General features: G+C 41.5%; 1 protein-coding gene and 1 long non-coding RNA gene across 19 annotated transcripts in view; one reads left to right on the top strand and one right to left on the bottom strand.

Moving 5' to 3' along the window:
• Positions 1-17,172, top strand: part of LOC140621556 (uncharacterized) — a 68,789-nt gene that overhangs the window by 13,686 nt on the left and 37,931 nt on the right. For 10 of the 18 annotated variants that reach the window (XR_012021299.1, XR_012021298.1, XR_012021300.1 and 7 more), the window contains 4 exons: positions 916-1,033; positions 10,606-10,763; positions 10,901-11,093; positions 11,531-11,649. Coding sequence is in view for 9 of the 18 variants with exons in the window: in XM_072806736.1 (XP_072662837.1) it covers positions 10,980-11,093; positions 11,531-11,649 (233 nt within the window). In the remaining 9 variants the exon portion in view is untranslated. Of the gene's footprint in view, positions 1-915; positions 1,034-10,605; positions 10,764-10,900; positions 11,094-11,530; positions 11,650-13,319; positions 13,832-17,172 lie in introns of those variants that run through there. The other 8 variants (XR_012021306.1, XR_012021305.1, XR_012021304.1 and 5 more) reach the window with 3 other exon arrangements.
• Positions 404-16,962, bottom strand: LOC140621560 (uncharacterized). The gene is made up of 3 exons (XR_012021316.1): positions 16,315-16,962; positions 15,974-16,039; positions 404-2,227 (listed from the first exon to the last, which is right to left on the bottom strand). It is a non-coding gene; the product is annotated as an uncharacterized lncRNA (long non-coding RNA).

Here is a 17,172-nt window from a genome sequence, read left to right on the forward strand (position 1 = left end):
TATGTCAGACATCATGCCAAGCACTTTTCATGTGTTACCATGTTTAATCCTCCCATCAAATCTCTAGTATTAAGCCAGTTTTACAGATGGGGAGTTGAGATACAGGAAAGATAAGCTGTGGTCCACAGCCTCAGAGCTAGTGAGTAGCAGAGAAGAGATTCAAACTTGGGCAACTTAGAGTCAGTCAAGCTCCCAGACTATGTCAGGCTGCCCAACTGGTTCTCTAGAGATTTGTTATTTGCTGAGGGGTCTTGACTTTCCCTGGAACCACAGGGTCTTCTCTTTGGGTTCTTCTATCAGCAGAACCTGCTGCAGGCTCTGCTGCATTCCAGTGGAGCAGAGACGCTCAGGACTTTTTTATTTTATATATAAAGATTATTTATTTATTTATTCATGAGGGACACACAGAAAGCGAGAGACAGAGACAGAGACACAGGCAGAAGGGAGAAGCAGGATCCATACAGGGAGCCTGACGTGGGACTCAATCCCGGGTCTCCAGGATCAGGCCCTGGGCCTAAGGCGGAGCTAAACCGCTGAGCCACCCGGGCTGCCCCGACACTCAGACTTATTGGATCAGCTGAATGACAGGTGTTAAGCAGCAGAGTTGCTTGCACTGCAGCCTGGACCAGCTCTGGACCTTCTTGTTCTTAAAGCCGAGAGTCAGTTGAGTCCCTCATGGGATCAGATGGTGCACCTAAATAGTTTGTGCAGGTCTATAATCCTGTATAAACCCACACACATTGGACCTGATTCCTAGTGATAAGACATGCAAGGCATGTCATCTTACCATTTATTTGGAGACAGAGAGCCCCACATGCTCTGGGTTATTGGAAACCTTCCCCCGTTTCTGCCCCAAATCTACTGTTGCTTTGTAAGACTTATTTTCCACTCTTTGATGTGAATTATCTTCCCCAGGCATCATGTGTTTCTGCTACTTCAGCTCCTTGGATTCTATCAGCTTGACGTCCTGTGAAATGGCCGAGTGCCCACAGACCAAACCATGGCACCGCACCAGAGAGGTATCAGTACTCAGGTAAGACAATAAAGGTATACTGTTGTCTTTGCTGGGTGAAACAAACAAATAAACAAAAACTTGCTTTTGGTGTTCTTTGTGATGGGACAGAGAAAGCAAACATGCCTTCGGCAAATCCATAGATGCATACCATGTGCCAGGGTCTTTGTACGTTTGTGTTTATCAACTGAAGCCAGCTGGAACAGCAGATGTAACTGATTAAGTTTATGATAATCCATTGTCATTTTCCAAGATCCATCTGGTTTTCTTCACTGGCCAAACTAGAGAGTCAAATGGGAATATGATAGCAGTCATCACCTCTGGATCTTTCAGGTCTTTTAATGTTTGAAATTCTACGAGGGATGTGGTATCAGTTGTGATGTGCTGTTTTTTATAAGGAGAGCTCCATGAGTTTACATGCGGCCATTCCTATCATAATAGGCCTTCCACCACCCAGTAGACAGCCAATGTGGGGTTTTGCTGTTTGTTCTGTGTATCTCTTCTACTTACACTTTCATGAACTGAGGACATAAACACAGATTTGGGGGCTCCTTAATCCTATTGAAGACAAACTTAAGTCAAAATTCAGTTTACTGCCTTATTCCCTACAGAATTGCTCTACTGACTGGTGGACAACGGTGGCATTCTGGGCCCTTGGGAATTAGCATTAGCCATAAACCCAGTTTCCATTAATCCTCCAAAGATCTAGGTATTTCCTTTTCCATAGCACACATTTGTCCTGAAATGATGGTATCTGTTTTGGAGGAAGATCAGGATGAAGATTTACAATATATCTTTGCGATCTTATTGTAGTATTTTTCAGCAAGAGTTTCTGGTCTTTACTTCATCCAAGAGGTTCTGCGTCTGTGAACTCATTCGAGCCAAGTAGGAGAATCTACTGCAGTGCATAGATTATGCCTCTCTTTATCAGACCTGAGTGAGCTCCTCATGATTTTGGTCCTAGAGATTCTATGGTCAATTAGCCATGGTGAAAGATCTCTGCAAGGCAGACCATTATGATTCTATTTTGGCCCTGCTTCTTTGGGTCACTTGCTCCTGTTCGCTAAGGGTGGCTTTGGGTAAAGAGAGTTATTACGTTGGTCAAGCCTGGGTCACTTGCTCACATCCCAGCTGCAAAAGCAATTGTGGAGTCGCAGATCTGTTTTTCAGTTTCAGTTGTGGAAGTAGAGTCTGCTTTCCACCAGGATTTATAATCTGGGGAAATAAATCCAGATTTTTATCCCAAACATAAGACGGAGGTTCAGAACTTGCTCAGCCAAAAACAATGACACATGCTTTCCCTAATCTATTTCACCCCTCTTTTGTTTAACAACAATGTGGTTTAGAAGATTAATCCCAGCTCCAAATGTAGCCCATGCTTTATCCAAGCCAAGTTTAATAATGTAATCTCCTTGCTAGTGATTTGTTCAGAAACTCAGACCTAAGCCTAATAGCACAGGGCATTCCTCTGACCTCAAAAGTTGGTGTATGTATAGGCATCTGACACATTTTGTTCTAATTAGATGCAAAATGATGTGTTCTGGGGGATTCTGAGGGAAAAGTTTCTTGTGTTCCAGAGAACTAGAAAAGATAGTAGTATCTTCTTTATAGGATGCCTACAACCATCTTGATACCTGCTTGAGTATGAAGCTACCATAGGGAAGTAAGCAGAACCAAGATTGTCCAAGAGAAATTGAACTGGATCTGCTGAATTAAACCAACCCTGAATTAAAAAGAAAAAAAAAAGAAATCTTGCCATTTGCAACGACATAGATGGAACTAGAGGGTATTAGGCTACAGGAAATAAGTCAGTCAGAGAAAGACAATTATCCTATGATTTCACTCATATGTGGAATTTAAGAAACAAAACAAGATCATAGGGGAAGAGAGGGAAAAATAAAACAAGATGAAATCAGAGAGGGAGACAAACCATAAGAGACTCTTAGTCATAGGAAACAAACTGATGGTTCCTGGAGGCGGTGGGGTGGGGGGAATGGGGTAACTGGGTCATGGGCATTACGGAGGGCACATGATGTGATGAGCACTGGGTATTATATAAGATTGATGAATCAGTTGCCTATACCAATAATATACTATATGTTAATTGGATATTTATTTATTTATAAAATTGGATTTAAATTAAAAAAGTGGGAAGTGACAAATGACAAAAAAAATAAAAAATAAAAATAAATAAATAAAATAAACCAGCCCGTACTACTCCTGATCTTGTTATGAAATCCAATCCATTTCCTTATTTTTTAAGCTAGTTTGATTGAGTTGGGTTTTCTGTTCTTGATGATTGAAAATATCCAGATTGTTTTAATATAGAATCTTCTAAGTCCTAATGGCATGCTCCAGAATTGGTGTTCTTTTATAATAATCACTACTGTCCTACAAGATGGGAGTGGCTGAAACCCAGACTAAGCAGGCAATGAAACAAATGTGAAATTGATATGAAAGGAAGTAAATATTGATTGAAGATTGAGTTGTGTAGTTTTTATAATGAAAGAGATACACTTTAGTTACCAAAAATTTGAAGCCTATTGACAATTCAGTTCCAAGTAATAAAATAAATGAGGCACTCTTAAGCATTTAGAAAACGCTTATGAAAATAAAATAAGAAACCGGGGATGCCTCACCTCACACCCCTCTCTCTCTCACTGAACTACTTTATTATTATGAGTCTTGGAAAGAGTCCGGGGAACTGGTTTCTAATATGACTTGAGGCAGGTAAATTTGGTTCTTTGAATTTTAGATTTCTAGTCTGCAGAACAATTGTTAGCATCAAATTAATTCATATAGGTGAAAAATTGTTCTAGAGCCCATGGCAGTGAAAAGACAGGTTTTATGGTTGTACGGATCCTGCAGGGGCTGATGGGTCACACCAATCATCCATGAATGTTAGTTCTAGTATATACACTTCATTTCCTATTTTGGTTGCTGGCTTCTATATTTGAAAAAGCTAGCAAGTCTGTTGGTGTGACTTTATATCTCAGTGCATTATTATTGATATTCTCTCAATATTTTTGTTAGATAACTGAAGACTGATAATGACTAACATTTTGTGAGGGTCAGAAGGAAGGAATAAAGCACCTTCAAATGCATAATCATGTTTGAGAGGTGCAGGAACTCTGTGCAGTCAGGAGGGAGGGCTGCGTTATGATCAAAACTTTCTGAGGATAAAACTGGTACTTGGAGAAGTGTGCAGACCAGTTTGGCCAGTTATTGGTGAAAGGAGAATTTTAATCCTGTTTTCTGATAATATTTCTATGGTGATTAGCTTTGTGACCTTGGGCAAAGGACTTAGCCTCTTCATGCCTTAGTTTCCTTATCTGGAACAGGCCCACTACAGGTTTTTATAAATAAAGTTTTATTGGAACACAACCAGGCCAATTCATTTGCATATTGCAGCTTTCAAACGTAGTTCCAGTAGAGACAGTATGGCTCAGAAAGCCTAAAATATTTATTATCTGACCCTTTACATAAAACATTTGCTGATTCCTGTTTTAGATACATATTTTTTAGGGACACATTTACAGTGTTAAAGTCTTCAAAAGAGGAAATCTCACACATTTTAAATTAAAAAAAACTAAATGCTTTGTTCCTATTACATCACAATTATAAATGATGCCCACAAAACTTCACCCACATTTCCTATATCACAGATAAAGAGCAATTATTATTATTATCATCAATCTATTATTATTATGTCAAGTACAGATTGTCATTGCCTTGCTCATGCTTGCCAAGAAGCTTGTGGATTCAGCTCTTCTGTATGTGAGGAGGCTCATTTCTCTCCTTAATCATGTCTTATGATCAGAGGCTCTCCCTTGAGATCAAAGGAGTGATTCATCTCCCCTTGAGATCAGATCAAAGCCAGAGTGGGGGGCCTAGGTCTCGTGCCCTCCCCACCCCTCACTTCGCTGATACTTCCTGCAGCAGAGCAGCTCTCAAGTTTGATCCTGGGTTATACCACTCAGCTTTCTACTCTCTCATGATTGCAGCCACCCCCTTCATCTTGGGTATTGGTCTTCTAAATCTGTGCTTATAAGAGATTTGAGAAGAATTGGGATGGATCATGTCAAATCCCTTCTGATTTTTCCCCTGGGAAAATAGTTTGGGGCACATGACACGTGTCTCCTGCATAAACAGACCCACTATAAGTGCCTGGCATGTGGCTGTAACATTGTGTATTTTTAATGTTCTGATGTTTCATGATTTAAAATGATCTATTAGATAGTGCCTGTGGTAAAATCGTCCCACACTAGTTCTTTTAGTCGAATTGCCTTTCACAGATCATTTTCAGCAATTTGTCTTTAAAGCTTCTTAAAATTATCTTGGTTTCTGCAGTACCTGCCACTCTGAGAATCTGTCTCCCCTAGACATAATTCCTATCACTCTATAATGCAATGACATCGCTTCATAAATCTTTAATGTATGTTACTATTCAGATTGACAGATTTTGTACTTATTATCTGTGACATTTTCATTGACTTCTTTTGCAAAGTGACATTATTGCCATCCCAGCCTGGGTAAGATTTAATACTTGATCTTTCCTCCATCAATCTATCAGAATCATTCATAACTCCCTCTTTCTCCCTCTCCCCCTGTGCAAAGTATAAATTCAAAGATTTTTCTTTTTAACCTATTTCCTTGAAGGATATTTTTCTCTAATCACGATTTTGGTAATGAAATATTATTACCTACAAGACAGTAGCTCTCTCAATCCCTGTCTGCATGCTGATTTATTGAGATAGTTCATGGACTTTTATACCAAACTTTTAAGGAAGTGTCCAAATATATTGCTAATGATGAAGGACCATTGTTTTATTTTTTCCTTATAAACATTATTTATAATGTCGCTATTAGAAGCATTATAAATTGTTTCCAAGATGCCTCTAACTAACATTTAATATTTATGGAAATTTAAAACTTTAAGGCCCATTTGTTAAAAAAAAACAAAACAAAACTATAATGTATTTTTCATATCTTGAAAACACTGATCTTCAATTCTCACAACAAATTGTTAGGCTTGAAATACTAATCTATTTCTTAATCCAAAGTCAGTAGAGACCCAGATATAAATAGAGCAGAGTCCCTACCCTCATGGAGTTCAGTAAAAAAAAAAAAAAAAAAAAGGAAAATGGGAAGTGCTAAAGAAACTACTCTTCTGAGTGAGTTCTATAGGTTTTACTGGAGTGCATTCAATGGCATCATCAGGGAGGGCATCCTAGAAGAGGTGAAATAGGTCCTAAAGGAAGCAGGCTGTTGCTAGGTTGGGATAGGTTTCAAGAATGGGTTGTGTCAAGTAAAGTAGTTCTGTTTGGGTAATCTCCAGCAGGTCCACATGAACACAGACCAGCTAACTCCGCAGTCATAAATATATGTGCTTTGGGAAAAGCAAGTGTTAATATGCTTCCTCTGGGAGATGAAGCAAGGTCTAGAACAGTTTGCAGGGCCAAAAAAGAGACCAAGGACCTCTGACATTAAAAAAAAGGGGGGGGGATAGCAGTAGCTAAAAGAAATTTAGAGCAATGAATTATAATTATGTAAGTAATTCTTTAGAATAGCACTTCTTTCTGGTCCCTATCTAGATTCTTTTTTTTTAATATTTTATTTATTTATTCATGAGAGACAGAGAGAGAGAGAGGCAGAGACACAGGCAGAGGGAGAAGCAGGCTCCATGCAGGGAGCCCGACGTGGGACTTGATCCTGGGTCTCCAGGATCACGCCCTGAGCCAAAGGCAGGCACCAACCCGCTGAGCCACTCAGGGATCCCTCTATCTAGATTCTTAATTGGGCAATCATATTTTTTTTTTCTGTTTTACAGTTCTATTGAGTAAGACTCTTAGCGTACAGGTCTACAGACTGAAGGAAATGAGCCAAGGAGAACATTTCTTCCTTTCTTTTTTGAGTTAAGTCTAATTTTAGGAAGCAGCAAACCAGATACTTAATAAAAACGGATGTTTCTAAGCAGATTGTGTGTGTGTGTGTGTGTGTGTGTGTGTGTGTGTGTGTGTTAGAACCTTTTTTCCCCCCTCTGGTCTCATTCAATATCAAAAAAACTTAGTGAGCAAATTAAGGCTTTTTTCTTTTAGAAATGTTTTTATGTCTATAACATGCCTGTGAAAGGTTGGTTTCTACTCACTCCTAGAACCAGGGTACTGGCTTATAGACACTGTAATGTAGTGATTATAAGCAAAGACTCTGGGGCCAGGCTGCCTGGCACTATCACTTATTAAATCTGTAAGTTGGGATATATTACTCACTTTTTTCATCTGTAAAATGAGGGTAAATGGTAATAGGGCTGACCTCATGAGAGTTTTTGTGAGGGTCTATGAGCTGACATAGATGGGTACTCAGAAGAGTACCATCATTGGTAGCATCATTGGCACAAACATGAGTGTCGGCCAGCCCCATCAAATGGCATCCAGGCACATATGCCCTGATACCAAGAAGTTTGTCTTTAGTGCTCCCCCTCTCTTCGTTCTGTCTTATTCACTGTGCAGTGTCCCCCTATCCTCACCCCAGTCAGCTCCTGGGGTACTGACGTAGCTTGCTCAGAGGCACAGTGACCTTGTCAGGGTCGATCACTGGTAGTAACGAGATATACAGTTGACCTTTGAACAACACTCGAGTTAGGGGTACTGAGCCCCACACAATCGAAAATCCATGTATAACTTTGACTCCCCACAAAGTTAACTACTAATAGCCTACTGTTGACCAGAAGCCTTACTGATAACATAAACAGTGGAGTAACACATAGTTTGTAGTTATACGTATTATATACTCATCCCTACAGTAAAGTAGCCTGGCAAAGATCCTAAGAAAGAGAAAATGCATCTAAACTACTGTACTGTTGGGGTGCCTGGGTGGCTCAGTCAGTTAAGCGCCTGTCTGCCTTCAGCTCAGGTCATGATCCTGGAGTCCCAGGATCGAGCCCCATGTTGGGGAGTCTGCTTCTCCCGCTCCCCCTTCTCCCTTTCCTTCCCCTCCAGCGCCCCTCCTTTGCCCCTCTCCATCCTCCCTTCCCAAACTCCCCCCCCCCCCCCCCCCCCCCGCTCATGCTCCGTCTCTCTCAAATAAGTGAATAAAATCTTTAAAGAAATAAAGTACTGCACTGCATTTATTGAAAAAAAAAAAAACTGCATATAAGTGGACCTGTGCTGTTTGAACCCATGTTGTTCAAAGGTTAACTGTATTGTTTTTAAAGTCTGATTTCTTATTACTTTTTTTTTTAAGATTTTATTCATTTATTCAAGAGAGACACAGAGAGAAAGGCAGAGACATAGGCAGAGGGAGAAGCAGGCTCCCTGGGGAATCCAATGAAGGACTCGACCTAGGACTCCAGGTCCATGACCTGAGCCGAAGGCAGATGCTCAACCACTGAGCCACCCAAGCATCCCTGGTTTCTTATTCCTAATTGAATGTGATTAAGAATAAGAAAACCTGGGGTCTATTCTCCAACACTGCTTACCAGCTATGTGTCTTTAGGGAAATCTAAAAATTTTATGACCCTTGGGTTTCTCATTCCAAAGTTGGGATGACAATACTTGGACCTGATCTCATTTGGTTATGAGGGGTGGATGTCACAGGAGATAAGGCTTATGGAAGTCTTTTGTAAATTGTAAAGTGCAAACAGGATTGTTTCCATTAATCCAAAGAAAAGAAAAAAGATGAATAGTGTGACCTATTCTTCCTCTTAATGTAATATCTCATAACTGCAGTAGAATGTTGAATAGGAATCCCATCTTATCTCTGACTTTTATGGGAGGGATTTATGATATTTGACACATTAAAATGGTCTTATTTAGCTTACTAACACACTTTTTCAGGTTTAAGACCTTTCTTTTCCTGGGTTGCTATCATGACTAGGTGTTAAATTTCAGCAAGTGCTCTTAAAACATCTGTTAATACGATCATACTGTTTTTCTACTTTCATCTCTTTAATAGATTCTTTTTTTTAAAAGATTTTGTTTATTATTTGAGAGAGGGGCACCTGGGTGGCTCAGTCGGTTAAGTGTCTGCCTTGAGCTCAGGTGTGATCTCAGGGTCCTGGGATTGAACCCTGTGTCCTGCTCCCTGATCAGGGGGGTCTGCTTCTCCCTCTCTTTCTCCCTCTCCCTCTGCCCCCCCCCCACTTGTGCTTGCTCGCTCTCTCTCAAATAAATAAATAAAATCTTTTTAAAAAATTAAAAATACTTATTTGAGAGTGAGAGAGCATGAGAGAGAGAGAAAGGATGAGCAGGCCGAGTGGCAGAGGGAGAGGGAGAAGCAGGCTCCCCACTGAGCAGGGAGCCTGGCATGGGGCTCAATCCCAGGACTGTTCAATTTCTCTTATGGTTAAGGTTTTTTTGTTTTGTTTTGTTTTGTTTTGTTTTGTATTAAGTAGTCTCCAATCCCAGCATGGCGCCCAACGTAGGGCTTGAATTCACAACCCTGAAATCAAGAGTTGGACACTTAAAAAACTGAGCCACCCAGGCACCCGTCTATGGTTAAGAAGCTAGTCAAGTTTCCTACTTTTCCCTGAATGAATCTTTATTATAAATATTTTCCTAGGAAATTGGTCACTTCAACTAGTGATTTTCAAAGTGCTTGCCATAAAGGTTCTTACAATTTTTTAACTTTGTAATTTACGTTCTTATAATTTTTGACTTATGATTTTGTCCTGTTTCTTTCTTTTGACAGGTATGGCAAAGATTTGTCTTTCTATCAGTTCTTTCAAATAACCAGTTTAACTCATCAATTCTATTTCCTTTATCTGTTCTGTTTTTATTTTCTACCTTTATCCTCCTTGATTTCCCCCTCCCCCTTCAACTTTCTCTATATTTATTTTCTCTCTCCCCTTTTCATCTCTGCCCTCAGCTTTTTGAGTTGAAAGTTTGGTTGATTTATTTATTTTTAACCCTTCTGGTTTTCCATCCTAAGCATTTAAGGCTATCTATTTTTCTTCTGAATGCTGCCTCAGCATAGCCCATGGGTTTTGATACATATACACTGTTGTTAATGTGATTCTAAATAGCTTGTCATTTCTGGCTTTACTTTCTTTCAAGCCTATGACTCATGAGTCATGTAAAATACACAAGACAATAGATTTTTGTTAGTTACCCTTTTGCTAAGGTACCCTTTTTCTAATGTTGTTCCATTATAGTTCATGAATTTATACTACCGGAGTTTTCCTTCTGGGGATTTGTTGTGAGTGCTTTTGTGACCTAATACACCAGAATGTCTGGTGAGAGTTTGAAAAGAAGGTATAATCTCTGTTGGATATAGAGTTATTTCTCTCCATGTATCTATTAGGTCATAATTGTTCATTTTATTAGCCCGGACTTCTTGAGTCTTATTCCTTCCTGTAATAGTTGATCAGCTAATTTCTGACTTTGTTTAAAGTCACCACTTATCATGATTTATTTCACTTAGCATTATACTCTTTAGCTCCATCCCTGTTGTTGCAAATGGCAGGATTTCATTCTTTTTATGGCTGAATAATATTCTGTTTTGTCTGTATGTATATATCATCTCTTATATAATCAACATTTATATATATCAACATTATATATATATATATATATTAATTTATTTATTCATGAAAGACAAAGAGAGAGGCAGAGACACAGGCAGAGGGAGAAGCAGGCTCCATACAGGAAGCCCGACATGGGACTCAATCCTGGACCCCAGGATCACGCCCTGAGCCAAAGGCAGAGGCTCAACTGCTGAGCCACCCAGGCGTCCCTATTTTTAACTTTTTGAGGTATCTCCATATTGTTTCTTTTAATTTTAAAAATTTTATTTATTTTTAATTTTTTTCATAGTTTCAAGTTTTTATTTAAATTCTAGGTAGTCGAAGTACAGTGTAATACTGGTTTCTCTCCATACTGTTTTCCACAGTGGCTACGAAGTAAGTCAGTAAGAGAAAGACAAATACCACATGATTTCACTCATATGTGGAATTTAAGAAACAAAACAAATGAAAAAAAAAAAAAGAAAACAAATCAGCAAAGGAAAAAAGAAAAATGAGAGACACAAACCAAGAAACAGACTCTTAACTCTAGAGAACAAACTGATGGTCACCAGAGGGGAGGTAGGTGGGGAATGGGTGAAATAGGTGATGAGAATTAAGGAGTGCACTTGTCATGATGAGCACTAGGTGATGTATGAAATTATTGAATCACTATGTTATATAAACCTGAAACTAATATAACATTGTATGTTAACTACACTGGAATTAAAATAAAAACTTAATTAAAAAATAGCCACCATTATGAGAACTCATTAGCATCTACTTGCATTTCTATCAGGGCTTGCTTTATACATTTTGAGGCTAAGATTTTAGGTACATAAAGGTTTGTGACATATTAAGTAGGTTGTACTTTTGTAATTATGAGATATTCCTTTTAGTGCTTTTCATTTTGAATTTTACTTTGTGTGAAATGAATAGTGTTAGTATGAATCTGGCATACTTTTTTTCTATCTCTTTCCATATCTTTCTATTCGACTTTTCTGTGTTATTTTCATTAGGTGTTGGTATGGTCAGCCTCCTTTCTGACTGCAGCAGAGGTGGCCAATCGACCACCAAAGCTTCCTGCTCCCCACTGCCTGGCGTGGAAAGTGACTGCCCCGTCAAGGACTACATCCAGGTATAGTCATGTGACTAGTTATCAGTAATGGAACGTGAGCAGCAGTGATGGGAATCACCAAGGACTATTACTTTCTCTGCCTTGATCGGATGCTCACTTAACGGGAGTGGATTTTATAGATAAGTGGAGGAAACAGAGGGGAAGAAAGTGCTTCTGTTTGTTTATTAATTCTGAGCTCTCAGAGAGCCAGGGTTGACCAGACGTATCTAAGTCATTGCTCTAGTCTGAATGATTGTGTCCCCTAAAATTCATATATTGGAGTCTAATCCTCAAGGTGGTGGTCTTAGGAGATGGGGCTTGGGCAGGTGATTAGGAATTACTGCCCTTATAAAAGAGGCCCCAGAGGACTGCCTAGTCCCTTCTGCCATGTGAGGATATAGCAAGAAGATGGCTGTCTATGAATCAGGAAGGGGGTTCTCGCCAGACACCGAGACTCCCAGCCTTGACAAGTATAAGAAATAAATTTCCATTGTTTATGAGATACTCAGTATATTGTATTTTGTTATAGCAACTTAAACAGACTAAGACAGCCATCTTGGTGATGCAAATGACCTGCTTGATGTTTATCATATATAACTTAAATTTGTCATATGTGACTTGAGTAATAACTGATGTTCCCTGAGGCTCAGGGTTATCCCCACCTTGTCTACGTGGTCTTCCTAAAGCTCAACTTGGGTAAATGCTTCATTAATATGCGCTTAATGAAGGAATGAAGTTCTGGCCATCTTCTCCTGTACATTTCCTTTCTGGTGACCCCCCTCAATGGATTCTTTTGTTAAATGAATTTCTGCTTAAACTAAGCCAACATCTTTCTCAATAAGAAACCAGGCCAATCAATGCAGGAGTGACTTCATAGGTAGGAAAAGAACTTCCCCTCTGTGTCTGCCAATCATGTGTTTAAAATGAAATTAATAAAAAGAAGAAGAAAGAGAAGATGTTGTATATATTAATAACCATGGGGACCTACATTGTGTCAGGCACTGAGCTGAGTGCTTCTCACACATTTCCCCATTTGATCCTCACAACGGCTGCCAGGTAGGTGTGATTTATTCTCCCTATTTTACAGATGAGCCTACTGAGGCTTGGTATGGAAGTATGTAGCAAAGTCGGAATTCTAACCCATGACTTCCTAACTTCTTTCTATGCTTCCTTCCTTTTACTATACCTCATTGAAAGAATTCAGCAGCCTAAGTTTCAAGGATCTTTTTTTTTATTTTTTATTTATTTTATTTATTTATTTTTTAAAGATTTTATTTATTTACTTATGAGAATGCACAGAGAGGAGAGAGAGAGAGGCAGAGACGCAGGCAGAGGGAGAAGCAGGCTCCATGCACCGGGAGCCCGACATGGGATTCGATCCCGGGTCTCCAGGATCGCGCCCTGGGCCAAAGGCAGGTGCCAAACCGCTGCGCCACCCAGGGATCCCCAAGGATCTTTTTTTTTTTTTTAGATTGTTTATTTACTTATTCATGAGAGACACACAGAGAGTTAGAGACATAGGTAGAGGGAGAAGCAGGCTCCCTGCTGGGGGGTTCTAGGACTCCAGGATCATGACCTGAGCTGAAGGTAGATGCTCAACCACTAAGCCACCCCAATGCCCCAGGTTCAAGGCTCTTTTGGGAAGTCATTTTATTTTGCTGAGCCTCAGTCCCCTCATTTTTAGGATGGGGATATGACGATACTGACTTTCAGCTCCTCTCAGGGTTATTGCAAAGAGCAAATGAGAGGATGAGTCTGATGCTCATGTTTTGCAAAATACTGAACTCTACAAATAGCAGTGATTTTATGGTAAATCGAAGAGGCTTGCATCAGACCTTGAACTTTCTCTGTTTGAGGATATGACTTCTCACAGGCAGCATTTCCATTATTCAGAGTAGAAATAATGCTCTCCGTCACATGAGAGGCTATTTTCTTCTTGTATGTCCTTCTATTTTAGGCATTCAACTTTCTCCTCAACATTGTTTGTTGGTGGGCAAATCGTAACCGAGTTTCTGTTCCTCAAATCAGTTTCTTCATTTGCATTAGGGGGAAGTGTGGCATAAGATAATTTTATTACCGTCCAGCTTTTCATAAATCTTTGCCGAGAGACAACATGGGGTTGCTGAAAGAAGCCATAGTTGGTTGTCCGGAGCCTAGGATGGAGCTGAGCCCTGACAGTTGGCATGCAACCATGTAACTGTGGGTGAGTTTTTCACCTCCCTGCTTCTCAAGCTCCCATATACAAAGCTATGGGCAGGGCTTTTTCCTGAAGGGCCCATTTGCTGTATGGCTTCAGAATGATCACAAAGAGTCTTAAATAGAAGTGAACACCTGCTATCCATGTCAGCACCTCAGCAACGTGGCCAGCAGGGGAATCTTTATTTCATTGTATTTGGATCATTTTTCCCTTCTCTTTTTGCTTGAGAGCTTCCTACTCCAAATATTTGTTTATTAGAGCTACCCCCCCCCCCTTTTTGCACTGCTCATGCGGGTGAGATGCAAATATGCCTTTTGTGACTTTGCTGTGTTTCCTGGGCCCCAGATTGACAGAAAGGAGACAGAACAGTTGCCAAAGCTGGAGCTGGCAGGGCTTAGGGGCAGGAAGTGTGAGTCAACACACAAGAAGACCAGGGCAAACAGCTGGAAAGCAGGGTTAGAAAATTTAAATCTAGCAGGAGGGCTGTGAAGTGGGTTACTCTCAGAGACCTCTGGCTCTGGGACTCCAGAGTGAGGAGAGCTGACCTGAGTATGGCTGGGCTCACGGTACATTAAAAAAAAAATCAGATTGTGTTATTACACTGCTTAAAACTGTTCAATGGCAGGGCGTGATCCTGGAGTCCCGGGATCGAGTCCCATGTCAGGCTCCCTGCATGGAGCCTGCTTCTCCCTCTGCCTGTGTCTCTGCCTCTCTCTCTCTCCCTCTCTCTGTCTCTCATGAATAAATAAATAAAATCTTAAAAAAAAAAAACTGTTCAATGGGTTCCCATCTCACTTATAAACAAAAAAATCTGAGAAGTCTTTCCTTTGGCTGACAAGGGCTCCATGGCCTAAATTTTACTGTTTTTTCTTCTCATCTTCTACCACTCTTTTCCTTGCTTCCTGTGAGCCACACCACTAGTTTCTTGGCATCACTTAGCCGGGTACTGCCTCAGGGCCTTTGCACTTGCTGTTGTTCCCTCTGCCTGGAACATCCTCTACCTTTATCCAAGCAGCCATGTCACCTTCTCAGAGGCCTTCCCTGATCACCCAACCTGAAAGACCCAGCCTCCCTCCAGGCTTTCTTCATCCTCTTGTTCAGATGTATTTTTCTCTGTAGCCTTTACCATCTCTTGACCTTATCTCACAAAAGGGGCTGTGTGATGTCAGTCCCCTCCACTGGCATATGAGCACTTCAAGGACTGGGGGCATCATGAAGTTCTCTATAGTGTCCCCAGCACATAGTTCAGGGCCTGACATATTTGTAGAAGGAGTGAGTGCATGAAAGAATGAGTGAATGAATGGAGAAGATGGATGGATGTAGGCTTATTGGAATTGTAAGCTTTGGGACCTGCTTCTGGCTCTTCAGATTCCCTTTCTGCATCTTGGTCCTTGGCTTCCTATTTCCACACATTTCTAAGTTCTAAGTTCTACTCTTTTCTGGTGTTTTGTTTTTGTTTTTGTTTTGTTTTGTTTTTTGCTTATACACAGTCTCAGTGAGGAATGTCCCTGCCCTGTCCTGGTTCCCTGGCCTCTGGCTGGTTAGGAAGGACCTTAAAGGGGACGTAGAGCTGAACCAGAGGAGACAAGAGGCTCAGGACCCAGGAGTGGAATTTCTTCCAGAGGAGAAGATGCTATAGCTAAAGGCCAGCCCCACCCTGCAGGAGCACCCAGTCACCAGCAGATGCTGCGGGGGCCTTGCTGGCTGGTTCTGCACATCCGAGGCAGAACATTAGCTATTGGACTCTTCAGCAAGCCAACTGCCCTGGGACTGGGTTGAGGCCTCGCACATGGTGAACAGGCACCTAGGACCACTGAAAGGATACAGTACCAGAGCTGAGAGGCCTCAGGCTGGCTCCTGGCCCTCACCTCATACGACAAAGCTTGTAAAGGTGGGACCCTCGTGGCTCAGCTGTTCCCTTCAGACAAGACAGTCTAAATACCCCAAAATAAATTCAAAATGACTCAGATTTGTTTCTATCTATTTCTTGAACACCTGGAAACCTGCCATAATCACCCACCAGGAGCTCCTGAAATCCTGCTTTTCTGTCTCCCATTCACTGAAAAGGTACACCACAGGAGCTGTTCTCAAAAGACCTCACCCAAAAGACTTGCCCCATCCCTGCCCCGTCCCCTGCACACCTCTCACCTCTCTCCTCTTCTCTATCTTCTCCTCTCTCAATATCCTCCCAAGTCTCCATCCCAGCAGATTCTCCTTGCATGGAGGAAGAAGGAAAGAAATGGAAATTTTCCTTAGTGATTACAGGCATGGGGTAGAGTCAAAGCCTTGGTTCCTTCACCTGCCAAGTAGGAGTAATGGCAAAATCCACCTCCCAAAGTGTAGAAGGTCCAACCGAGCTAATGGACAAGGGAAGCGGGTTTTCTATCAGAGCAGAAGAACAGTTGGTTTTCTGTGCACTTTCCTTCCTCTCTGCTGCGGTTGTCCCCAGGCCACCCAGGAGCACAAACAGATGCGTGGTTACCACTAACCTCAATGAAAGAAAGATCTGGAAGCTAACTCTCCACTGAGGAAGACAGCTGAGGGCTGGGAAGGAGCAGGGAGCAGGAGGCGACAGCAGCAGAGAACATATGGGATGCAAGGAGCAGGCGCGGAGGGAGCAGAGTCCCTAGGGCAGAGGGGACATGCTGGGATCAACCCAAAGTCAAACAATGGCGGACAACCATGGATGCTCCTTGTGTGTGAAGAGGTGGGTGGGGCAGAAAGAAAACCTTGCCCTTGAGCAAGGTCAGGCTGAACTGGGGGACTGATCTCTGAGCTGGGGTGACTAGACATGGTCACAGTGACCCTCATGCATGATGCAAGGGCTGTGATTTACTCTTGGCCTGAGGATCAGAGCTTGTTATTTTTCTTTTCTGTTGGCAGACTTCAGCTTTATCGTTGAAAACATGCTCCCAGGAAGGGGCATGCATTGGCCCACAAGACCCTTCTGTGACTTTCCTGAGATATCACCCCCAGGCTGACATCATAGGTGTTCTTGATTCAAAGTTGCCATGTGTGGCCTTGAGGAGGGAGGTGGGAGCAGCCAGGCCTTCAGCCTGATGGGGGAATCCTTGTGAGCCTCTGCAGAAATGGGGCGGAGGCTACATGAAGCATCCCACCTGGGCCCAGATGAGGGAACAGGTTCATCTGCCCTCATAGAGCAGGGGAGAAGGGCTTCTCTCAGATTGGTCCAGAGCCCTGTTGACCAAATAAAGGCAGTTGGCTCTTGATCTTTACTCTCCTTCTTCTGCCTTTTTCTCTCACCACCAGGATGGACACTGGCTAACCATCCATATTTGCTTTCCCATCCCTCTTTTTTGATATAAGAAGTTAAACATTGCAGATAG

The sequence above is a fragment of the Canis lupus genome, chromosome 30, assembly GCF_048164855.1.
Source record: "Canis lupus baileyi chromosome 30, mCanLup2.hap1, whole genome shotgun sequence".
Classification (NCBI taxonomy): Eukaryota; Metazoa; Chordata; class Mammalia; order Carnivora; family Canidae; genus Canis; species Canis lupus.